Raw genomic sequence first — 25,695 nt, 5'->3', positions numbered from 1 at the left:
CAAGTTGCAAAATTATATTTTTAATAATTATTATTAAAATTTTACATAAAATTATTTGTAGTTTTCTTGTTACTGTTTTTGTTTACAAAAAATTGTTTTTGTAAGCAACTGTCACATGAAACCAGTGATGACAATCGAAAAGTATTTCTTAAAAAAACAAGTTTTTTTGTTTCTTAATACACATAAACGAATAAGTTCAATTTTTTATGAAAATTATGTCGAAATTAATATTTTAATTTCGTAATTTATTAATAATAATTGAGTTATTTTTTAAAGAAGAAGTAATAAATAATGTAATACATTTGATGATTTTTAAAACTGCAAAATGTGGCAGCTTTTGTTCCAATTTAACCCATTAACGCCGGATGCTAAGAAAAATATCCAAAAATTGATCTGTTTTAGAAAAAATCGATATAGGTCCATGTGAGAAGTATCGCAAATCAATTTTCATGGATAGATAAAGGAAGAAGAGGACTACTTAAACAAAATATTTGTTATCATATGGGGTAATGTCTTGGGTGTGAAATCTTTGTGTCAAAAGTACGAAATTTTACAAATTCAAAAAATTTTAACATAAATGGTGAATGGAATGATAATCCAGAAAAACCTAATGGACATATACTATTTAGATGACCTTTATTTTAAAAAATATATATTTATCTGGGTAGGTCCAGTACCTAGGCTAAAAATTGATTTTGTTGTTCAAAATCGTAAGAAACCAGATTTTATTATATTTATATACTTCACCAGAACCACGGCAACATGTCCAAGACAAAGTTTGTGACTGGATACCATGGAAAAAAAGATTTCTCAACTAAAATTAAGAAAGAGATAAATAAATAAAAACCATCGATATAAACGGAATTCAGAAACCAATGGCTTCAAGAGTCAATATTTATTTTTTTAATTTAGCCTAATTCCGTATATAATATATAAATACAAATTTAGATCAAAATTATATTTAAATATGACTAAAAAATGCTTTTTTAAAAACGATCCTGCTAATGAATTTATTGAACTATTTATTTTGGAAAACACGCGTTAATTTCGAGTCAGGCGTTAATGGGATAATTAGCTACTATTGTGAATTGTATATTTTGAAATAAATTTATAAAAACGCGTTTTGGTTACATTGTTATTTTATTATTATTTTTTATAAAATACAAATTTTATGATTGTAAAATTCGTAAAATCTTTTAAATTAAATATTTTTAATATAAAAAGGCAAATGGCAGTATTTACCCAAGTGCTTAATCCTATAACAGGTCAAAATGAATGGGCTTCAAAAGAAGATTCATATGACTACCACCAGGAAGTGGCTAATGCTGGTTTCGGTGATATGCTCCACGACAAGGAACGAAATCAGAAATATTATGCTGCCTTGCGTAAAACGATTGAACAACTACACAAACAAGGTAAAGAAGCTCATGTGCTAGATATTGGCACGGGAACTGGAATACTCTCAATGATGGCAGTGGCCTCTGGTGCTGATTCGGTAACCGCGTGTGAAGCATTTATACCTATGGCAAATTGTGCCGAGATCATTTTAGAAGCTAATAAAGTTAGAGATAAAATCACGTTGATTAAGAAAAGATCAACCGATATAATTGTTGGACAAGATATGCCCCGGAAAGCTAATGTTTTAGTTACCGAAGTACTGGATACTGAATTAATAGGAGAAGGCGCAATTGGTATATACAATCATGCACATGATAATTTATTGACTGAAGATGTTATATGTATACCGTCTAAAGCTACTTGTTATGCTCAGGTGGTGCAAACACCCTTGGCGGCCCAGTGGAATTCTCTTAAGATTGTAGCCAATTTGGATGGTGATGTTCTATTAACACCACCCAAGGATATAGCGAATTGTCAAGGAGAAGCTAACTTGCATGATGTACAACTTTCTCAACTGCCGCTAGAACAATTTCGACCCATCACAGAGCCATTGAACATTTTTGATTTCGATTTTAATCGCAAACAATTAAGGGAGTTGGCAAGGGAAAATAATCACATTTTAAAATCGACCAGTGTAGGCTCAACGGATTTGGTTTTTTATTGGTGGGATATCACTATGGACATTGAAGAAGAAATAAAACTTAGCTGTGCACCATTTTGGGCACATCCTGAGTTTAAGCAATTGGCAGCTGAAAAATACCCTTCTAAACCTTTAGCTAATGTTATACCGTGGCGAGATCATTGGATGCAAGCAATTTATTATATACCCAAACCTTTAAATATTTCAAAGGTTGGTGAAGAATTTATATTGAATTGTAACCATGACGAATATTCCCTATGGTTTGATGCTTTTCCGAAAACCGAAGAAAACTTTAAAAAATCTGTTCCCCGACATTGTTGCTCATGTTCTCTGCACATGACCTATGGCCGAACACGTATTGGACAAATGAACCAAAGTCCACGAAATAAGCGTTATTTAAATTATTTAGAGGAGCATATTAAAACCGATTCACAGGTTTTGGTTTTAGGTGATGGTTGTATTTTAGGCTTAGCCTGTGACCGTTTAAAAGCTTCCAAGGTTTGGTGTCATGAACCCCATCGCTATTCAAGAAATTTTATGGATTCTATAGTGCAATCTAATGGACTTTCAAATGTTGAGTTTCTAGAAAAGTTGGAGGATCTAAGCGATGGTGACTTGCAAAATATAACTCATGTTTTTGCGGAGCCATATTTTTTGACATCCATATTACCATGGGATAATTTTTACTTCGGTACTTTATTAATGCAAATAAAAGAAAAACTATCAGATTCAGTGGAAATATCGCCATTTAGTGCACGTATTTATTGTGTACCAGTCGAATTTTTAGACCTGCACAAAATTCGAACTCCTCTTAAGGAATGCGAGGGTTTTGATTTAAGACATTTTGATAAAATGGTAGAGGTAAGTAATTAATATACAAACACATATATTTTGTTGTTGCATGAGTTATTCTACATTTTATAAAATGTATGAAATCTTTAATTTTTAGAGTTCTACATCTATTGCCCAGTCAAAAGTTGAAGCCCAACCATTATGGGAATATCCTTGTCGGGCTTTAGCTCCACCCCAACAATTGCTACAAATAGAATTTAGGAATTTTAACCAAGACCAATCATCAAGTGGTGATATTAACATCGAATTGTAAGTTCTAAAATGTAACAATAATAATTTCAAATTATAAATCAAATTATTTATTTTAGTTCGGCAAATTGTAATGGAATTGCTTTATGGGTAGATTGGTTGTTAGACAATACTGCAACTACAAAATCAATTGTTAGCTCAGGACCTGTAGAACCCATCGAAGCGGGCAGCTTTATAAAATGGGATATGTTTGTGCGACAAGGTGTACATTTGTTGAGCAAAGCCCAATGTGTAGAAAGTGGTAAAAGTATAGTTCAATGGAATGTAGATTTAAAGCCCAAATTGGGTCAACTAGATTTTAATTTTAAAGTTAAGGTGTAACACAAATGTAATTCCAAAGTAAAACCAATAATTTCTCAGGAATTATTCAAGCAATAAAACAAAATATTCGTACATATTTAATATTTGTTTGATAATGTTTTTATTTTTTTTAATTTTATATTAATAATTTGAATAATAGAAATTGACGCCATTAATTTTTAGGAATCTCCTTTTCCATTTTAGTCAAAACAATATTTCTGTCGGTTTGTGCAGATGGTAAAGTGTTAGTTTGTCCAAATTCACCACCCTTTAAACGTTGACGCAAATCTAACGCTCTTATATCAGTCATTAATGAGTGCTGCTTGTTATCCAAATCAACATCAATCTTTTGTGCATGCTCTTCCAATAGATTATAATTGGTTTTGGCCTCTTCGATTTTATCGTTTAGACGACGACGTATATCACGAATTTTTTGTACCTCAAAGCAAAGTTGATCGTGTGCTTCATCTAAACACAGCTCCATTCCGGAACGTTGAGCCCGATTCTCTAAACGAGTTTCTGCTAATTTCAAACCATCTGTTTTATCTCGTAATGCTTGTTCCAGTGTTTTAATTTCACATATGGCCTTTTCCATTTCTTCTTTCATCTGCAAAAGATAAGAACAACTTTGTCGAGTTTCTGTATGATTCCAAATAATGTTGAGAATTTAAATTTGCAAAAAATGTAGGTAAAAGAAATTGTTTGGTGATTTTTTTTTTTTTTTCGAAAATCAAAATTTGTGTTGAAAAAAAATGTTGGTGGACAAATTTTTTGGTAAATATAAAAACTGTTATCGCTAAGCTATCGTTACCGAAATAATCAAAATTAAAGTTACCGTTATCCTTTAACACTCTTTCGAATCGCTTGCCAACCTTGATAATAAACATATTGTCACTTAAGGGTATTAAAAAGACCTACCTAATTCTACTTGCAAATCGATCACCCTTTCAACGTACCTTTAATTTCTGCCACTCTAATTCGTTGCGTGCTTTCTGTGTCTCAAATATGCGTTTACGAATAGTGTGTTCTGTTCTTTCTTGCTGAGAAATCAACATATTGTGAGCTTTTTCTCGACAAACAAATAAAGCCTCTCTAATGGCATATGTATCGGCCAATTCGTTTTCCGCCAGTTGTTTCATATTTTGAGTATGATCTAGCCATGACTGATATGAACATGAACTATAATTAAAGTAAAAAACTTTATTAAACAGTAATGTGATTAAAATTAATAGTATTTGGCAAACTTTTTTGGATTCCTGGTGGGATCTGTTTTATAGCTGATATTGGCTGCAAATTTATTAAGAGATGATTGAGACAAATCGATGACTTCAGCCTCACTTTTATTGTCAATTTCCAAACGTAATTTGAATTTGACCTCCTCCAAGCGACACAATTTCTCCCAAGCCTTTTGACACTGGTCGGCCAGTAAACGTTGATTGTTCTCTACCACTGTTAATTCATTTTTTATTTCAGTATCAGCATCATCATAGGTCATCTCAGAACCTAAACGACAATCACGCATGGTTAAGCATTCACCAATAACCGACAGAGGCGTTTGCATAGCTTCAAGTTCTCGTTCGGTTGAGGCTTTCTCTTCAGTCAACATTTTCATTTCACGTTCGATTCGTTCAAGGGTTTTTGAAATAACTTCACGCCAGCGATTTAGTTCAGAAATTCTTTAATAAAAAGTGAAATTGGTTTTTACTCCCTCAATTAATTACATACTTATTAATTTTTAATTTACCGATTATCCAATGCTTCATTGGTTTCATAGTTAGTCCAATCTCCTTCTATGCGTGTCTCGTTTCTTAACGTTCTGGAACTATGACGAATATCGAAGGCATCGTCACGTCTAGCATCGGCAACATTTCGCAAAGTATTTACACGATTGTGCCAGTCGGATAATGCTAAATGTTGCAAAGGCTTTTCCAATACTAACAGTGATTTAAAAGCCATTTTAATGTAATTTATAAATTGTTAAATTATTTATTATTTAAAAAAAAATGTCCGAAACAAATGTTTGATTTGAAACACAATTCGTATATGTGAAAATATTTTCTAAATAAAAATAAAAAATTATGTACCTATTTTGTAAATTACAAATAAGGTCTAGATTATTAACTACATATTGTCAAGGAGAAGGACTGTTGCTATTATGGTTACATAACACACATTTAAAGAACCCACCAAATAAATTGGTGCCATTGGCTAGAATCGATAAAAGTTGGAATGTTCATATTCAAAAATCGATTTGCGCTACACTGTATTGATTTTTATAGGTGAAATGTTCTAAACGTTCTAATCTTAACAGTGATTTCCAATATTTAAAATAACACCAATGATACTGAAATATGTGATTAATAGAACTGGTGATTCTATAAATAACTCATTTCAAAAGACATGTCACAATCAGTCCAATCACAAACAGTCCAATAAACGTTTAAAGGACTACACTCTCGATTACTTAGAGAAAATAAAGTGACAATAGGTTTCGTGGGGTGTATTAAGTAACCAATTTACTTCTGTCTGCACTACAAAGAGCACATACGTATCAAATTACTCAAAATATATAAATTGGAGTCAGCCAAGTGACAATTACTATCTATAAGGGATACATTTACTAATTCTTCAACTACTGGGACTCATTGGTTCGAAGACCCCCATTTCTCATTACGAAAAAACCATATTGGTTTTTCCAATTTTCCATCCCCTTTCATTTACTGATAACTGTAATATTAATATAATACTCAGTAATCTTCAAGCACTTATGGCAATTTTACATTGGACACTTAACAACCGACTTTCAAGCAGATTAAAAAGCCGTGAAATAACGGTATGAATAGCTCAATCCGTTCTGCACCGGTTTAAGTTACCAGATTCCACTAATAATATAAAACTTAGCTATTTCCAGCGATTTTAACACACATTTAGAGGATTTTGATAAATAATACGTTACCATCACTGATTACCATTATTGTTCGAAATTTTATTTGTTGTTTTGTCAAAAGCAATGACAGACAACTTAATTCGCGAATTTTCGAATTGGTAAAAAACTTAAGATTTTTTGTAGTAAAAGCATTTAAAATTTGTAGCTACTATAAATTTAAATACTTGCAAATTAATAATTCCAATAAAATATATATTTATTTTCCTAATAAATATTTATCAATAATATATTAATATTGAAGTGTTAATCATACAAATTAATTTCTTATTTCATAGAAAAATCGAACAGCTAAAAACGGCAAAGAAAGAAGAAGACCGGAAAAAATAATACGACGTGAAAGAAACAAAAGAAGTAGCAACAAAAAACGCCCTATAAGTAAAATTAACGTGCATAAGAGAGATCGATATATTTAACACGAATAATAAGTGAGAACAAAATTGAAGTTATCTTGTGAATGTGTGTAGATTGCTGTGAAGAGTGAAAAATGGCGAATCAATCCACCGGTGTTGGTAAGAATTTATTTAATTTTTTTAAAAAAATATATAATTTACTTAAGAAAAATACCATATTAAAACATAAAATGATAGACCAGCTAATGGATTTTGTTTTCAATCGAAATCGAGAGATGGAATCAAATCTATAGGTGAATAATTTGTACAGAAAAAATGGATTGTGTGTTTTTTCGCAGATGAAAAAAAAAACGTGAAAGTGTGATAGTCACTGCAGTATAATTGGTATATGTATAAGGAGGATAAAGAATGGAAAATGTTAAAAGGAAATAGAATTAAAAATACAATTTTCCATACACAGTGCTTAAAAACAAAATTTTATATTTATGGTTTGCAGAAAATAGAATGTAAAATATTCGTGCACTCCATGAATATTTTTTTTTTTAATTTTTTATTTTCTTGTCATCATGCTTAAAACTGCATATGCGCCTGAGTCTTGGCAAAACAGAATAAAACTATGACTAGTCATTTTCCTATTACCTTATTGGCGTCCTGCTAATATTTAACAATTTTCATACTTGCTGCAGTGTGGCTTCAATAACTGATAATTAAACATTCTAATACTATTTTGGTGTTAATCAATATACGTTTTTTGTACTATATCTTTGTACCCTACATCATTATTTTTGGGGGGAGATAAACTGTGTGGTAATTTTTGTAATATCCATGCCTATTATTTGAATCAAAGAGCATCAATCGTACTTTCTTTTATGTATCGGTATAATAATTCCATTCAAATTAACATAAGCTACTCAAAGTAAAACGTTTTGGACAATTTTATTTTACCATATATTCAATTATACCACAAACCATCTTTAGACCATAATTGTACATATTTTTTTTTTGACACTAAGGTGATAAAAATATTTTTAGTTTATAAACTAATCGTACATTTATTTAATTTCCCTTGTTTGGCTGTTTTTTAATACTCTGACATAATTCCATTCTTTAACTTTTGAAATTCCTAATACAAACATTTAAATAAACTATTTTAAATACAAAATGTTATTTAATTAGATTAGCAAAAATGAAAATACCACCATGAAATAAAAACACACAATGCATATTATATACATATACATAAATACAAATGTATATTTCACATGAGCTATCGTTTGAAGTTTATTTGATAACGAAAATAACACACGAAAATTGGTATATAATATTCTTTAAAATTTTTGCATTCCAAAATTCATACCAATCACAACAACAGCTAATTGTAAATATTTAAAAATGCTGATTTTTACATCTACTTTTATTTTATTACATTCATAGGTATACATACATATATAGAAAATAATTACAGTATTTAATTTTTTTTTTTATAATTAATCCATAATTTTTGAACAGCGATGATGATTTAATTGCTGGCGTCATTATTGTTTTTGTTGCTGTTATTGAATTTATTTTCCTCGTGTAATAACTTGCATTTGTATAATTTTTTGTTGTTATATTTCAGTGGTTCCAAGAAATTTCCGTTTGTTGGAAGAATTAGATCAAGGTCAGAAAGGTGTGGGCGATGGTACTATATCATGGGGCCTCGAAAATGATGATGACATGACTCTTACATATTGGATCGGAATGATCATTGGCCCTCCTCGTGTAAGTAGTTTATTTAAAGACTTCACCATGTTGAAAGTGTATCATATGTATCTACAATATTCATTTGAAATTCTTTATATCTACTGTATAAATAGACCTATTTCCATTTAAAACCCGATTTAAATTGTGAAAAATAACACAAAAAAGTAAATTTTAATAAAAAAATGTTTTTAATTCGAAAGATCAATACATAGCATTAACATTTGAAAATTATTTCGGTCATATGGAAACCGCTGGTGATCTTGGAGAGCATTCTGGACACTCAGGCTTCATTTTTGAAGAAATAAGGTGCGATGATGCCATGATGCGATGATACCGCACCAAACAGTGCACTTTTCTGGATGTAATGGAGTATGTTGTGGATCGTTCTCACTCCATATTCAGTAATTTTGTTTATTAACAATCCCGTTAAGCCAATAATGAGCCTCATCGCTAAACACAATTTTGTCTATAAGTTGCGCGAATAGATCGATTACTGATTTTCAAAGTAAATTTTATTAATTTGGAAGCGTTGTTCAAGCATCAATCTATTCATGATTATTTGTCAGAGTATACTGATCATTAAAGTCAAAAAGTGAGCGCAATGAGACATTTCGTTTGACAGTTGACCCTTTCGTTAGATCTATCGGACTTAAAAAAAAAATCGTTTTCATAGGTAGGGCAGTCGATTTAACAATATCCGTTCGTTTGTATCTTGGATTCAATTTTCTATAAGCCCCCAAAATTAGTTTGTTATATAAAATGAAGGTGTTGTGTTTATAATTTTGATCGCACAGTTAGTTTTTTGAACAAATGTTTATGAGACACGTTAATATTTCATGTATACGTATTTTACTCAAAATTTGTATATAAAAATTAACGTTTGAAAGCTTCAACAAAATCCAGAAAAGACTAACATTCAGAAATACTGTCCGTAATGTCTGTCTTGAGAAATAATCAAAGACGAACAGATAAATCTAATCGACATATTCTGAAGTATGTTCCGTTTATAACTTTGCAATTTATGGACCATATCCGAAAACATAATATAAACGTATCTCACTTTTATGTAGATCGTATATACGTTCCATGACAATATAATGGAAACTATTTGGAAAACTTAATTCCGTAATTTTAGCTTTCAAAAACATTAAATTCAAATTTACTATGTTTTCTATTAAAATACAATACATTTTAGAGTTTTTAAGCATTCAATTTTAACAAAAATACATTTACAATTCTGGGTCCTACTCATGGTTAAGGGTAAAATGTCAAAATTAGATACATATATATCTAATTTTGACTTTTTACCCTTAATTTACATACTATGCTAAAATTCGACGAATTTTGAAAATATTTTGAATAAGTATCCTTTTCTTTTAATTACTATACATTATTTTTTGTTTTTTTTATTTATTTTACAGACACCCTTTGAAAATAGAATGTACTCGTTAAAGATTGATTGCGGTGAACGTTATCCTGACGAACCTCCTACGATAAAGTTTTTAACAAAAATTAATATTAATTGTATTAATCAAAATGGTGTGGTAAGTTGTTGCTAGTCATAAAATCATAGACATAAATGGGTAATAAATAAGATGATGTTTTTTCTGTTGCTATGTTTTAGGTTGATTCAAGACTAGTACCCATGTTGTCACGATGGAATCGTGAATATACTATTAAGTCCTTGTTACAGGAGATACGTCGAATTATGACTTGTAAGGAAAATCTTAAATTGGCGCAACCCCCAGAAGGCAGCTGTTTTTAGTTGATCACAACCGCAAAGCATTTACAATGACGTCAACAACAACAATAATAAAAACAACTGCAACAACAATAAAAAAGAACAACAAAAAAACTGCACTATCAAACAGCAACCATTTTTATTTCAAATAAATAAGAATTGCTTAATGATATAAACGAAGCAACAACAACAACAGCAAACAAGAACATCATTATTGCAAACAACAAAACCAAGAAATATTTAACAGCTTTAAAATTATTAAATAATGTTGCTGCTAAATTAACTTTTAAACAAATATATTATGATTTTTTTTTATTTCGTTTTTAACATGTTGCTGGTAAAATGATGATGATGTTATTTATATAATATGTATGTTCTTTTTTGGTTTAATTTGTATTCAAACATGCAAACATCATCTAACAAATCAATCTCTACCTAATGCTGCTACTTTAGATTTACTACTTACTACTCCTTACAAAAAAATGCACTATAAGCGAAAAAGAAGAAAAAAAAACAATTAAATAGATCTTGAATGTTGGCTCTCTTTTATTGAAGTCTTTTAGTCAAACAGGAGTATTGGTGAAATGAGAAAAAAATAAACTTATCATTTTCATTCTAAAACTAAAATGAGGAGGATGGATGGTCGACGTCGTCGCTAAAATAAATAAGAAACGAAAAAGTCATCAACATTTTTATTATTTAATAAATATTTTAAAATTATTAATCTATATTCTATTGTTTACATATTAGTGCGTTGTCATATTGAGCCGTCTTTTCTGTTGTTAATTTACAACAATTTTAACAACAGCAACAAAATATTTATTACAACATTCACTCTCACACTCACTCACACACACACACTATAACAACAACAACAAACATAAAAACAAAAATCAATCCCCATCTATTTTCTTTTGTAGCGTATTTAGCTTGAGAAGTACGTGTAATTATTAATTAATTAAAATAATTATCTTAAATTAAATAAAAAAGGAAATAGTAATATAAATAAAAGAACTTAAAAAAAACTCTAAACTTTAACATCTAATGAATAAAGTTAAAATATAAACACAAACAAAAAAAACTCCAAAGATACTATAACTAATTTCGCATCACTTCTATCTAAAGAAGTCTTAATTGAACAGTAAAAGAAAAATATGTATTTTAAATAAAATATAAAGCTTTTAAACTACATACTAACAAATACAAATGATGAGATATATTTGAAAATGACGCTGTTAAGATTAAGAATGATTTTTTCATACAACTTCTAAAGGAAGTTGGGGCTTAACTATACAGACTATCAGGAACTACTAACTACGCGATAACGGTGATTATCTTTGATAACCTATATATTTCGTCATAACAGACCTATTTCTCTTTTTAAAACTTTTTATGAGTGGTAAGTGAGCTATTAGTTTGCGACCCCAGACTTATGCAACTAATTGTATAATGTGAAAGGCGACTAAACATTTGAAATTTATTACGAGTGCGGGTATTTGTCTTCGGGTTCGGTTGTTATTTAAATTCGGGGAAATCGGCCCACAAATGGCTGATATATACAGACCTGTCACACATTTTGTTTGGAATGGTTTTAATTCCGTAGGTACAATTCCGATCGATTTCGTTTTAGGTTCTTCAGATTCCGTGTAAATTATTAATTTCAAAAATATTAAATAATTCTGGGGGGTTATTATACTTTCGAAAAGAAATTCGTTCGAATTTGTATGCTTTATACATTGTATTTCGAAAGTGTTTCGAATCGAATTACATAATAACCCTCCTGTATTTCTGATTTTATTTTTAACAGCGTTTTTTATATTAAAGCAAAAGTGAAGTTTTTGCTACAGAAACAGATTAAAAATTTTATAAAAACAAATAATTACAACGAAATGTCAATTCCACTTTGAAACTTGAAAGTGGTTTCATTCCGAAAGAAATTTTCGTTTTTCTATTTCTGAAGAAGCAAAAAACGGAATTAATTCCACTTTCGATCGGAATGGAATTTTGTGACAGGACTGATAGGCAGGCTGCGTTCTTAAACGCAGTAATATAGCATCACTGCTGAAAATTAAAAGATTAGCGTTCGATATAATCATAATAATCATTTATTGCTTTACGCAAAACTTTTTTAATGAAAATTGTTGGTAGTGGTCGCAAATTTTTGCAACCAATGCATAATTTAGTTTTCTGATGCAAAATCATTTTGTTTTTACCCAGTCATGAATTTAATTTACCAAATTAATGTTGTGATATTTTATTTTATTAATGGTGTAGTGTATTCCGGGATTATCTATCGAAGTATGCAAAAATCAAAATTTTAGGAAAAACCGAGTTATGGCGTTTCTATATTAAGGTAACGACATACATATATATATTTGGTAAAAGGTCATGTTTTTGAAAACTGCAATTACGGAATATAGTTTTTACAAAAAGGAATATAGTTACAAAAACTAACCCCCATTTTTCAATGATTTTTTTACCAAAACAAACACCATTTTTCAAAAAATACTTTCTGAAACGGAAATATTTGGTTTCACTGTTAAAGTGGAAGGTATTCAGTGCAGTCGAGTATATCACTCTTATGGGTCGATTATTGAGTTGCGTTGTCAGTTGCCTAAATGGTACATATTACGGCAACTGACAGCTATCTTTTATTTATTTATTTCAAACAGTAATATAAAAAGCCTCTTAAAGCCAATAAACTTATATTACAAAGATATACTCCTGAATAATAAATAACAATTCAAAGAATAATTAGTTTACACAACATTTAATCTTACTGGTTCCCAAACCTAAAAAAGTAAAAGTTAGATTGCAAAATTGGCAACCAGAAATTTGTAGTTGCCCTCCGGCAACGCAACTGAAGTTCGGTTGCCATCCATAATAGACCCATTAGATTTAGAATTTTAAAGCAGACAAGCCAAAAATATAACTGGTAAGTATTCTAGTCATGAATCTAATACGAACTTTCCGGCAATAATAAAGTTTAAAATAATTTGCGGAATAACTTGGGAAAATAATGAATGAATCGGACAATTGAACAAGTTTGGAAAGCACTCTCCTCTTATGAAGTGAAAAATTAAACAAATGGGCATACATTTGTTTAGTCTAATAAATTAAACTTTGGAAATAAGCCAGCAAATTGTTAAAATATTTATAAGTTAATAACCATTTATTATTTGTTTAGATCTTTGAAATCACAACGAACCATTTAAATTAGTTTTACGAAGTGGTTGTCGACTACAACATCTCATCTCAATTATACAATTTATATGTGTGTAAACTTAAACTGAACTAATACTAAAAAGATTTAAAATAACATTGGTTGCAAAATTTGTTGATTTTTTTTTTTAAAGTTTTTGGTTTTCTTTTTTATGGAAAATTCAACTTAAATCTTATTTTTAAAAACAAAGCAGTATAGTTAGAAAGAAGTTTAGCAAAAATTACGGCGGCAGAGGGATATTTAAATAAATATGAAACAAAAACAAATTTCTTACAAAAACGATTGAATAAAATTACTTTTAAAGTATTTTTTTTATTTGTTGGTTTGTTTTAAATTACGTTTAATAGTAATTTATTTATTTTGTTTGACTTTCTTGGTTTAGCTTTTAGATTTAACATTTTTCTAATAACATTATTATTTATTTAGTTTCCATTCATTATCGATAGATGATGGTGACATTATTTAGTTCCTGTTTTTAAGAGAACCTAATTGCATACTCTTTAGTTTGTAAATAGAAATGTGTGGCGTTTTTGTTGTTAATATACGTAATTTAGCTTAATCCTTCTTGGGTACATAGAAGATCTTTCGTGATTTCAAAGCGGACCACTTATGTCTCTTAATGTAGTAGGAGACGACAGTCAAGAAAGTCATAATGCCGAGAACCTTGATAATCATACCCTTGCGCACATCATGTTCGGGCTCTGAGGTCCATTTAAGGAAGGTGGCTACATCCTTGGCCAATTGACTTTGAGTGGCTGGGGTACCATCTTGATATTCAATAACCTAAAAGAAAAAAATATGTTAATTAGAATTACATATAAAGTTTTTATGAAAACACAATAATAATTACCTCATTGTACAAGACTTGAGCCATACCAATAGCACCACCTGCGAAGTAGGGGTTAAAGTATTGACCTTCACGCAGTGGTACACCAGCTGGGGCTTCGAAGTAGCCAGTGAGAAGAGAGAAGATATAATCTTCACCTCCTTTACGGGCTGAGACAATGTAACTCAAATCTGGAGGATAGGCACCATTGTTGGCAGCACGGGCAGCCTCTTCGTTGGGGTAGGGTGAAGGGAAGTAATCCGACAACTTACCAGGACGATCATAATAGTTACCAGTATCATCTGGACCATCACGAACCTAATAAATAGAAAACAACTTTAGTATTAGATTATATTAAAATTAAAAAATTACAGTTTACTAACCATAATACCCTCAGCTTCGGCCTTGGCTTCAGCTTCAGTGTGAGTTACACCAACCAAATTACGATAGGCAATGTATTGCATGGAGTGGCAGGCAGAGCATACCTGTTTGTACACTTCATAGCCACGACGGACACTAAAAGAAACAAACATAACATTATGATAAATTAACAATTAAAACAAGAAATTTTACCAACCTGGCGTGATCCAAAGCAGCAATCAAACCATTATGGCTCCAGGGCATGGATGGTGGGTGAACTTCAGTGCCTGAGGCATCGACGGATTGCTCCATAGCGTAGATCAAAGCTCCTACACCGCCGGTTAAGGCGCCAATAGTGGCAACGAGCTAAAATTGATATTTCAATAAAAATTATTAAAATTTCATAAAATATAACAATTTTTAATTAAAAAAGCTTAAATTATTTACACTTAAATAACCTTTAATACAAAAATATGATTGAGGTTATGTGTGTTAAATAGATCGCCGGAGTTGACGTTTAATTATTATGTTAGTGCACACAATTATACTACGTTCGTGTATATGTGTGAAGGTTGGGAAAAGACTACTCACCTTCTTTTGACCATTAGTCCAGGTTTTGGCAGTGGACAAATTGTTAGCCTAAATAAATAGATTAAAACATTTCTTTAATATTTGTAAAATGTAAATTTTTTTTTAATTTTCTAGTTCTCAGATGACAGCCAAGAAAAAACAAAACCTCAATGGTGGGTTACATAATGTTAAAGTTAGGAAAATTTTTTTCTGCTTATAAAATCAAAATTATAATCAATTGCACTGACACTTTATTCAATAATTTGTGTGGTTTAATTTAATCTAAAGCATTTTGCTTCGATTTGCTGTAATTTATAAATATTTAATTAATTTTTTCATACACAAAATTGAACACATTTTTCTCTTTTTTTATTTGGGTAGGCCCTCTTGAGGTCTCATTTTCTTGTTGGATATCGATGATTTAACACATTTTTTTGTGGAAAGCTGTTTGTTTTAAATTCGTACCTGCTGCAGGTTTAAAGCAGGTACTGATTTTAGCAATTTAGAGCCACAAATTCTTCCTAATGTAGCCGCCATCGTCTTGGCCAGAGAAGGTACAACACAACTTTTTGGAGGAATGAAAGAAAATTCGAAACTACGAAAGTATTACGAAGAAATCACCAACACTATTACACAAACACACTCACACAACTGATAAATTTCAGAAGACAGAAGAGAGAAACATACATAACACGCAGAGATGCCACCTATTTGAAATTAATTAATTCGAAAGTAAATTAAATAAATTAAACTTATTGGTTATAGCTTTTGATAAATAAATGAAAATCATATAGTGTCTGCAGTTTTAAAATAAACATTTTGTTTAAGATCTAACGAAAAATTCGTTTCAAATACGAATTTCTGAAAACTATGAAAATCTGGCAGCATTAAATTGTTGGACTTTGACAGTTGTCATATGTTGGCTATTTGTTGTAAGTGTGGTAACACTATTTGACGTAATTTACCGTTGCCACAGTGTTCACAGTAATACAAATAGGAGTAAAAAAGGTACAAATTGTGTATATTGTGAATATGAAATTTCTACATTTATTATTTGCGGCCCCTTAAAACACACTGTTATTAATATTGTTATAAGTATAACAACATTAACTGTTAAAGCAGCTAACATTAACATTTAATGTGATAAAAGCTCTAGAAATAGAACATTCTAATTTTGTCCGTTAAATAATTCATGAAACTTCTATAAGTTTTTTTAAACCAATTTTTTCCACAAATTTGTTTTTCACAAAATAATTTTTTTGTCCATGATAATTTTTTACCAAAATAGTTTTGGACCTAATATTTTTTTGCTAAATATATGACTGAATTCTACAATTTTATTCACCGAAGGCGGGCTTCTCAGAAAAAAATTTTCAACATGGTTTCAAGATGGTTTTCCAAAAAAATATATATACCCATCATGATAACAAAATATTTGAGATGAAATATTTTTTAGAAGATATTTATGATTTTTGTGATGTAAATTATAAAGTTCCTTTTTTCACTAAAAATTTAGTTTTGCACCAAAATTTTTTTTATTTCAACAAAAATGGTTTTCAATCTTTTATAAGATTCGGCATAGCCTAATAAATAAAATTCTCTTACTTGTTATTATTAGAAACGTTAGTTGATTAATAGTTGGTTTTATTTGGTTCAACATTTCTGTTAAAAAATATTTCGTTTAAAATTATAGCTATTAAAAATATAAATAAATATTTATGTTTGAAGACATATTCATAATTAGTTGGTAATAGCACTTAACATTGTGGGCATTTCACCCTCAATACGTTCACGTATTAAATTGCCGCGATTTTGTTGAATCAATTGCTTGACACCATAAAACCATTCACCTGAAATTAATTGAAATTAGTAAAGGTTTTTTTAGGGCTTTGCTTAAAACTTACCAATTTTTGTATTTTGTACACAATCCTTGAACGCTTGACAACCTTCCATACTGCTTAAAACACCGTATACCGACAAATCCGCCAAATTGGGTTGATTACCACCCAAAAATTTGGTATTACGTTTTTCCACCTCTTTTGTCCACTTATTGCAAGCATCGTAAATATGGGAACGCACATCATCCGTAAGTTGATGACGTTTTTTTAAGATTTTAGCAATGCCCCACATGGCCGTTGCTCCCGCATAAACCATTAGATCACGTTCCCATTTCGGAAAGTGGATATCCCATTCACCGGCTTGTGAGAACCATTCGAATGTCTCAAAAGCTTCCCCCAAAGATTGATAACAATTTGGGGAGATTAAATGTACGAGATGGGAATCAGCCCATGTACGCCATTTACGTTCTAATCTATTAAAAGTTTCATATATTATATTTACTTGAATGTTATCATTTGCAATGCTACTTACTCTTCCATCTCCTTAGTATGTCCCTTGGGTGTACGATCCTGATACATTTGGAAGTATTTGTTCATAATATCATTCTGCTTCTTTTGATTGTCATCGAAAAATGATATTGCTGGATAATACTGAGCCAATTCTCCAATATCCATAGTTTTGTCGTTCAAGTAGGTGGCAATCAATGAAATAATTGCACTTGAATCACTCATTTGTACGTAACGTCCATCACGCTGACGTATCAGCACCATAGGTACCTTTTTCACTTCCGACCACTTAATATCCTGTCTTAATACGGCGTCAACCTCCACCACCTTGTATGAGATGCCCATAAAATCCAAGAAAGCTCTAACCTTGCAACAAAATGGGCAGGTTTGAAACTGGAAGAGTGTTATATCGAGTCCAGATGTATCTTTGGGATTAACAAAACGTTTGGTTATTTTAACACTTGACGGAAATTCATTTATAATGGCCGGTGGTGTACGCTCATGCTCCATATGCGAATTTTTGTCTTTCCAATTTAAATACAGCGAATAAACAGTGCCACCGGTAGCACCTAATGTTGTTCCCAACACGGCCAACTTGATAGTACTTGGGCCAGTCGAACGTTTCGGCTGCGATGCGGCATTTGAAAGCAAACGTTTTTGACCAAGGTTACGTGATAATTCCGCAATTTGTTGAGAATTTCTAAAGTACACTCGACGCATGCAACTGCCGATGCTGCGATAAGAAGCCATGTCTAGTGTGGTTATAAATTTGGTTAACGCAAAATTTTTGCGGTGTGCAATAAAAATACTATTTCGGACCTATTAGCTAGCACTTTCGGTTTTTTTTTGCTAAAATTCTTGTGATTTTTTTTCGAAATCAAATGTCATAATTTTCTAATTTTATCAGCTGTTCGATTTTGAGTGCAAATGTTACCAGAATGTTGGATTCGAAATTCATTCATTTGAAAATGCGTTTTTGGGAATTCAAGAAAAACTTTTATTTAAGTAGAAATTTATGATCTATTATGGCCAATAGGTTAGGTTATTGAATATAATAAAACTATAAAAAGACGGCCGAAGGGAAAGATAGTGGACTTTAAGTACACAAATTATAACTCGAAGGAAGCTTGCGGGAATTGCAAAATATTTCGAAGTAGACGATAGTTTAGTGTATCGTCGCTGTAATAAAAAACAATCAAAAATAACACTGAATCATTAAAAGCGCTAGACTATTTTTATAAAAATTAAACCTAATTGTTTTGTAATAATAATAAACACTTTTTGTTTGTTTTCTATTTTCAGAATTTAATTGTGTTTATTGTTTGTTGCTAATATGAATAAATAAAAGTATGTGTTAATAAAATACTAAAGAATAACAATTTCATAAGATTTTTTGGAAATATTTGGAAAATTATCAATTTTATTGCGCTTATAATTATAATTTTCATAAAAATCGTTAAATGAATAAGAATAGATTTTGCACTTAAAAATCGTAAAATATGGCAACAGTGAGTGATTCAAGTTTTATTATATATACAAAAGCTTCATGTTTTTTAAACTCTTATAACCTGATTACAATTGGAACCACACCACTGTCGACATGTTTTACAGAAAGCAAAAATTCGACTTAGGCAGATCTGCCTCCACCAAGTCGAATTCATTTAATAAGTTTTAATCGGGAGCACAGCTGATTATAGAAATAGCACGCCTAAATGTCAAACTATACACATATTCGACAGAACGCATTTATGTCAAACTCCATTATTTCAACTGGCCACTGCTGTCAGCTTGTTAAATACGCCTTGGTTGTCAGGATGTTCTCAAGGATAATAAGAATACTTGTAATATAAATTTGTTATTGGCCAAATGGCTACATACATATATTACAAATGAATAAATAAAAAATAAAATATCGATTAAATATAATTCAAAACCTTATTTTGCTGTGGCTTGCCGACAGCGGTTACAATTGTAATCAGTATGTTACTTATTTTAAGATACATAAATTGTGCGAGCGAGGTATACTAAATAAAGAGTTTTAAGAGACCAACTGATTCCATTTTTGTAAATTTGTTGTGTAATAGGACTGTCAAATTTACAGAAACAAATACATCAATACAAAAAATAACGGGCAAGCTTTGACAACAAAGATACTTTTTACAAAAACAAAAATGTGTGATGTTTTTGGTTTGTTGTATTTTTAGCATAATCAGCAACCTTATGAATACTTGAATACGAGGCAGTTGTAAACAAACACATATTTTCTGTTTGTTGCAAAATACATTTTTCATATAAACATTTAACTAAGCCGCAAAGAAAATTTAATAAATATATAAACAATGCCAATGTCACCAAATCCTTTGGATAAGTATGTAGATGATGACATATTCAGTACTATATTGAGATGGAGTTTGTATTTTGGAGCCTTCTTTCAGTTGGCCTGTGTAATGACTTCAATATTTATGAGTTCCTCTGACAAAGACGATGGCGACGCTATAGAGGTAATGTTAAATCTGGTTTTCCGATGACGTTTTTTTAAATACATAAAGCATTTTATACATTTATTGGCAGGACTCGAAGACCAGTGGTTGCGATGCTCAACCCAATAATCGACGTTTGCACAAATTACGAAAACAAGAGAAAAAGAAGAGACGTTAAAGAACTTTAAGGCTAATTTAACATTCCACTAGTGTGATTCCAATACTCGAAAGATCTTTTAACAGCAAAAATTTACAAATACATTAATTTTATTTATTGCAATTTCGATTTTTATTAATGTCGGGAGTTATTAAATGATTTTATTTAAAGAAAGGACTCAGGGTTCCTAATAAAATCAATTATTTTTAAAGGAACAAACATATCGATGGTCATACTGAATCACATACAATTTCATACATACTTATTTCAAAGCGGTGAAATTTCAGTTTAAAATTTTGAGATTGGATTTAAATTTGTTTCCATATTAAATTAAATATTATAAATTAGACTTTGAATACTCTCACAAAGTTAAACATTTTCTAATATTTTGAAATTTTCACTTTGTTTTTGCTGTTAAGAGTTAGTATTAATTTATTTTTCGTATTTATGTATAATTTATAGAATTCCCAATACTAAGTATAAATGCATGTATCTTGAACATAATTTTAAAGCAATAGTTTTTTATTTAATAATTTGTGTTTATATAATACTAATTAAGCTATATCAACAGGCATGATGTTCATGTACTTCTTACGAACCAATGTATTTATTATTAATAAATAGGTAAATAATAAATCATGTTGACAATAATTATTGTCTAAAAAATATATTTTTTTTTTATTGATTTATAGATGAATCGTAGAGAAACTAACGTGAACACGTGAACTAACCAAAAATTTAAAACCGGTTTGGACTTAGAAAAGAAAATATACAAATTATCTGTTGTATTATCAAAATTTAATGTCGCTGTTTACAAAAATCATTTGAATTAGTTTTTTGCTTTTCCTGCAAAATTATTAAAAAGTTCATGTCGTTTGCGTTTAGGGAAAAGGCATTTCCGTATAAATTTTTTTTAGATATACGAGGAAAATTTTTTAGAAATTCGGTAAATTATTTATATTTTATCATTGGGCAAATCACCGCATTCGAAATCGAGTATTTCGTCATAGAAATGTAGTTAACGTGAATCACGCAAATCGTTATCGAAACTTTGTCACTAGAAGTTATACTCGATAAAAATATTTGTTTTATTTGTTGTAATTCAGTTATCTAAATCGTAATTCTGTGTCAACTGATTTTCTACATCTAATCAGTTGACACAGAATTACGATTTAGGTAACTGAATTTTCCTCATTCCAAGTAAAATTTTTCAGCCTTATCTGCATGTTTTTGTTTTATTAATTGGAAATTAAATTAACTTATTACTACGAATGTAATTTTTGGGTCGTCGATTACACTATGATACACCAAAAATATGCAGGGGTTCTCATATAGCAATTCTGTTTTATTGGAGTCCATAGAGTTTGGAAATTGTTATAGCTTTTCCCGATCACTTTGTTTGGTACTTTTTTCAAAAATAAAGTAAGTTGTTTTAAAATTTATTTTAAATTTGTTTCTTTTGTTTAAAAGATATAGGTATGTTTTGACTTCAAACAGAATAGACTTTTTGAAAATCTGTTGGAAAATGGCTTTGTTACGGTCGTTACCTTTTCTAAAAAAAAATTAATTTTCTTCACGCTCTAATTTGATCGTGAGGCAGTAAAATATTTTTCTTGTTTTAGTGGAAAAACATAATAAAGTAGCTTTCCAAAACTTTTAAGTACGAAATTAACGAGCAATGCTAATTTTTGTGACAAATGCTTGCTGCGTATTATCAAAAAAGATGTGGTGTATATTGATTTTGTTATTCCGTTTGTAACATATCGAAATATTGGTCGTAGATCCAAAAAGTATATATATTCTGGGTCATCATAAGATTCTAAGACGATCTAGCAATGTCCGTCCGTCTGTCCGTCTGTCTGTCTGTTGAAAATACGATAGGTCCCAAACGAGCTAGCTGGCTGAAACTTTTCACAAATTATTTCTAAGTAATCTGAAATTATACTGTTTAGTATGGCGAAAATCAAGCAACATTTGTCCCTAGGACCCCCTCAGAAAAAATTCATAATTGTCTTATAATAATTAAATATCGTGATGATACATAAACAAGTTTAATAAGAACCATTCTACCAATTTCCGAGGATCGGTTCATAAGTGACCATATATTGTAACATATTGATGGTGGGTATACAAGATCCGGCACAGCCGAATATACGCTATAGACCCGGTTCAGTTGCTATTTAAAATCGAGAAAATCCCCCCACAAATGGCTATAAAGAAAAAAATCATGACAACCTCGATATATATTTCAATGTCCTTTGCACATACGAATTTAGCTCTCTTACTTGTTTTAGTCTTCTTTCTTTCATAAGTTTAAAAGTTTCCATTTTGCCAATGTAAAGAATGTACTCGACAAGAAATGTCCAGTTAAAAATATCATGTTCTCTATCTACGAACTGTCACTTTTAACACTCTCTTGCTGTCTCGTTACAAGTTTTTAAAAGTAAACGAACGGAATCCCGTAACTTACAGTAATAATTTGTACAAATTATTAAAAATTATCAAGTACAGGAACACAACTAATATAATTTTCCAAAAAAAGTTTTCCATTGTATTGTACAATAACATTATTTATTAATTATTATCAATATTTTCAACATCACTTGCTTCACTAGCATTTAAATCAACTACATTTTCAATGGGTTCATTGAGATCTTCAAGTTTTTCATGGTCGTTTTTGAGAATCACATCAACATTATCTTCAGAACTTTCACTATGTTCCTGTTCACTGTCTTCGGGTGGAGATTGAATTAAGGGCTGATCTTCACACATGAAAGCCTCCAATTCACAGTACATATCAATATAAATCATATAATCTAAAAGAATTAAGTAGCTCAAAATTATTATTTTTTTAAATTTTTAATTAAAATATGTATTTTTACCTTTTTCAAATATACATTGCATGCGTTCCATAACACATTTTGAGGGTAATATGCGGAAACAAAACTCATCTCTATCCAAGACACAAACCGGTTTTGTGTCATTTACCTCACAGGGAAAATCGCAGTCCTCAATCTTCTCAGTTGCGGCAAAAACCACTTAAATAAAATAGAATTTTCTTTCAATTAATATTACAATTTCTAACACTTTAATCAGTTACCATTTAAAAATGCTATTGAAAATATAGCTATCAGCACTTTGGGGTACAACATTTCGTTATTAGCAATGGTTTACATAAACTAAATGAATTTCATAAATTTGCTACAATTTCAAGTCACATTTATAAACAAAATACAAAAATTTTAACAATTTTGTGCCACAAGTGTTTTGCTTTTAACATGTTTAATGTTTTTGTTCAAATGTATGTAAACAATTTATTATTTGTTACCTTAACAACAAAATAACTGTTGTTTTTATTTTATTTTTTTTTTGTTAATAATTTTAATTATAAAAGAAAATTGTTTGTTTTTTATGTTGTTATGGTTTTTGAATTTTTGTTTAATAATTTAATTTTATGTGAGTAAATGCGTTTCATGTTAAATTGTTATCAATTTTTTATTTGTCGTTTGTCGCAGTAAAAATTTATTATAAATTTAAATTTTCAGTGAGTAATAATGTAAATATTTTTATACTTAGCATCAAAAATATGGAAGACATATTGAATTTGTAATTCCGTTTGTAACACATTAAAATACTTGATGCAGACTCACATAAGAATATATATTCTGGGTCCTCATAAGATTCTAAGATGATCTGACTATGTCCGTGTATGTCTGTTGAAAACACGATAGGGCCCAAACGAAAGAAGCTATGTGGCTAAAATTTTCCACAAATACTCTACATTGATAAGGTTTGTTTGTTATTGCAAATTTGCAATATCGGTCCAAGCCCCCATACAAATCTCCTTCCGGTATACTGCTTGAACAATCATAATTATGTTGATTATGCGGCAATCGTGATACAATTTTGCACAAATTAGTTCTAAGTACTCTGAAATTAAACTGTAAAGTATGGGGAAAATCGGGCAACATTTGTCCTTAGTCCCCATACAAGGCACCCTCAGAAAATGACTTGAACATTCATAATTGTTTTATAATTAAATATCATGATGAAATTGGACATAAACATATTTAATATGAACTTTAATCTTTCTACCAACTTTTGTGAGGATCGGCCCATAATTCACCCTACCCCTTATATAACGCCTATAACAGAAAAATATTTTATTGTATCATATTGATAGTGGGTATACAAAATTCGGCACAGCCGAATATAACACTCTTACTTGTTATTATTACTTTTTTATCTGTTGTCTGTTCGGAAAATGTTTTACAGTAATCCCTGGTCTAATGTAAAAGTATCGCAAAAAGTTTGTTCCTCTGAAAATTTGTTAATTCGTTTGAAATTTGTCAATTACTTTCAAATTTTAATATGTTCTTTAAACACTCAAAAGAAAAAAATGCATTAAAAAGTAGATCAATCTGTAATGTAGTTCGGTTTAGTTGTGTAATTGTATATTTTGATATTTAATTTTTCTCTTACATTTGGATAAACATGAGCCAGACAAAGTCTTCAAGTTTTCAATGATGATTTTGTCCTACTGACCTTTAAAATGTGTGTAAAAGTCAGGGATGTCATAATTTTGTTTAATATTTGATTTTATATTCAAGTTAGTACTCTATAATGGTCTTATCCTTAGAATTAATGCTTAAGATTAAGGAAAATGAATAAATAAAATTGTTACGAAATTACACTATCAATTTGAAGAAAGGTTTGTAACGACTGCTTGCAACATTCATCATTTCCATGAATTGAATATTTCGAAAAGTTTCCATTGACGATATCGAATAGCGATATGTGGATATCTGTTAATTCGTTTGTTTATTTAAATTAAAAATCACTTTAACATTTTTTTCAGTGTAGACACTTTGTTTTAATCATAGATAAATACACATAGATCGGAAACTATCCTGTCAAAGACCTAACTCAGTTGTGAAAAGTCTAAGTGGTGAGAATGTATTAGTAAATAAAACGATGTGAATAAAAGCAAATCATGTATGTATGTGTTATGTTTTTAAGTAAATTTTTTGTTTGAGTTTTTTTTTCTAGTTTCCGCTCTATGTATATTTCTCTAGGGTTTTAATGTTAATACTCGTACATATGACTTCATACAAACATATTTTTGAGTAAGTCCACTTGAGCCTTATTTAAGAGTCTTCGTACCTATATTTTATAGCTAACACAATTAGTTTTCAGCTACATTAATAAAGGGAAACATTGTAGTATTGGAGTAGCTTAATAATAAATTTAAAATTGATAGGAAAAAATATGATTTTTCAAAATATTATTTTAACACGCTGTTTGTAAGTATAACAACGTTAACTGTTAAATGCGATAAAAGCTCTACAAATAGAACATTCTAGTTTTGTTCGTTAGATAGAAAAATCAAGAAATTACTAGATGATGGCACTGTGTTTATAAATACTAACAGCAGGTTGCAATCAGTCAGTTTATCATAGGCGCTGTTAGAATCAACTGTATTACCAGTGTATTCTTGGACATTATAAAGTTTGT

At 30.1% G+C, this 25,695-nt stretch overlaps 6 protein-coding genes across 6 annotated transcripts; 2 read left to right on the top strand and 4 right to left on the bottom strand.

Moving 5' to 3' along the window:
- Positions 1 to 1,156: 1,156 nt before the first annotated feature.
- On the top strand, positions 1,157 to 3,541 carry Art7 (arginine methyltransferase 7). Its single transcript, XM_065504127.1, has 3 exons — positions 1,157 to 2,899; positions 2,988 to 3,139; positions 3,199 to 3,541. Exons 1-3 carry the CDS (start codon positions 1,172 to 1,174, stop codon positions 3,458 to 3,460), a joined length of 2,142 nt encoding a protein of 713 aa, XP_065360199.1. The 5' UTR covers positions 1,157 to 1,171; the 3' UTR covers positions 3,461 to 3,541.
- On the bottom strand, positions 3,531 to 5,476 carry LOC135954073 (tektin-B1). The gene is made up of 4 exons (XM_065504128.1): positions 5,184 to 5,476; positions 4,684 to 5,115; positions 4,396 to 4,618; positions 3,531 to 4,046 (listed from the first exon to the last, which is right to left on the bottom strand). Exons 1-4 carry the CDS (start codon positions 5,393 to 5,395, stop codon positions 3,612 to 3,614), a joined length of 1,302 nt encoding a protein of 433 aa, XP_065360200.1. The 5' UTR covers positions 5,396 to 5,476; the 3' UTR covers positions 3,531 to 3,611.
- Positions 5,477 to 6,389: 913 nt separating this feature from the next.
- Positions 6,390 to 11,252, top strand: Uev1A (Ubiquitin-conjugating enzyme variant 1A). The gene is made up of 5 exons (XM_065503565.1): positions 6,390 to 6,484; positions 6,662 to 6,895; positions 8,355 to 8,497; positions 9,901 to 10,023; positions 10,104 to 11,252. The coding sequence occupies exons 2-5, from the start codon at positions 6,871 to 6,873 to the stop codon at positions 10,242 to 10,244; spliced, it is 432 nt and encodes a 143-aa protein (XP_065359637.1). The 5' UTR covers positions 6,390 to 6,484; positions 6,662 to 6,870; the 3' UTR covers positions 10,245 to 11,252.
- A 2,110-nt stretch (positions 11,253 to 13,362) lies between these two features.
- LOC135954285 (cytochrome c1, heme protein, mitochondrial) lies at positions 13,363 to 15,838 on the bottom strand. The gene is made up of 6 exons (XM_065504389.1): positions 15,665 to 15,838; positions 15,221 to 15,268; positions 14,847 to 14,995; positions 14,653 to 14,785; positions 14,294 to 14,587; positions 13,363 to 14,226 (listed from the first exon to the last, which is right to left on the bottom strand). The coding sequence occupies exons 1-6, from the start codon at positions 15,734 to 15,736 to the stop codon at positions 13,999 to 14,001; spliced, it is 924 nt and encodes a 307-aa protein (XP_065360461.1). The 5' UTR covers positions 15,737 to 15,838; the 3' UTR covers positions 13,363 to 13,998.
- A 966-nt stretch (positions 15,839 to 16,804) lies between these two features.
- Su(P) (prostaglandin E synthase Su(P)) lies at positions 16,805 to 18,385 on the bottom strand. The gene is made up of 3 exons (XM_065504777.1): positions 17,570 to 18,385; positions 17,104 to 17,510; positions 16,805 to 17,049 (listed from the first exon to the last, which is right to left on the bottom strand). The coding sequence occupies exons 1-3, from the start codon at positions 18,292 to 18,294 to the stop codon at positions 16,940 to 16,942; spliced, it is 1,242 nt and encodes a 413-aa protein (XP_065360849.1). The 5' UTR covers positions 18,295 to 18,385; the 3' UTR covers positions 16,805 to 16,939.
- A 4,338-nt stretch (positions 18,386 to 22,723) lies between these two features.
- Positions 22,724 to 23,498, bottom strand: LOC135955792 (uncharacterized). Its single transcript, XM_065506159.1, has 3 exons — positions 23,282 to 23,498; positions 23,064 to 23,219; positions 22,724 to 22,997 (listed from the first exon to the last, which is right to left on the bottom strand). Exons 1-3 carry the CDS (start codon positions 23,331 to 23,333, stop codon positions 22,756 to 22,758), a joined length of 450 nt encoding a protein of 149 aa, XP_065362231.1. The 5' UTR covers positions 23,334 to 23,498; the 3' UTR covers positions 22,724 to 22,755.
- Between the last annotated feature and the right edge of the window lie 2,197 nt (positions 23,499 to 25,695).

Source organism: Calliphora vicina, chromosome 3, assembly GCF_958450345.1.
Source record: "Calliphora vicina chromosome 3, idCalVici1.1, whole genome shotgun sequence".
NCBI lineage: Eukaryota > Metazoa > Arthropoda > Insecta > Diptera > Calliphoridae > Calliphora > Calliphora vicina.
The sequence above is the reverse complement of the archived record's forward strand: the minus strand, read 5'-3'. Positions and strand labels throughout refer to the sequence as shown.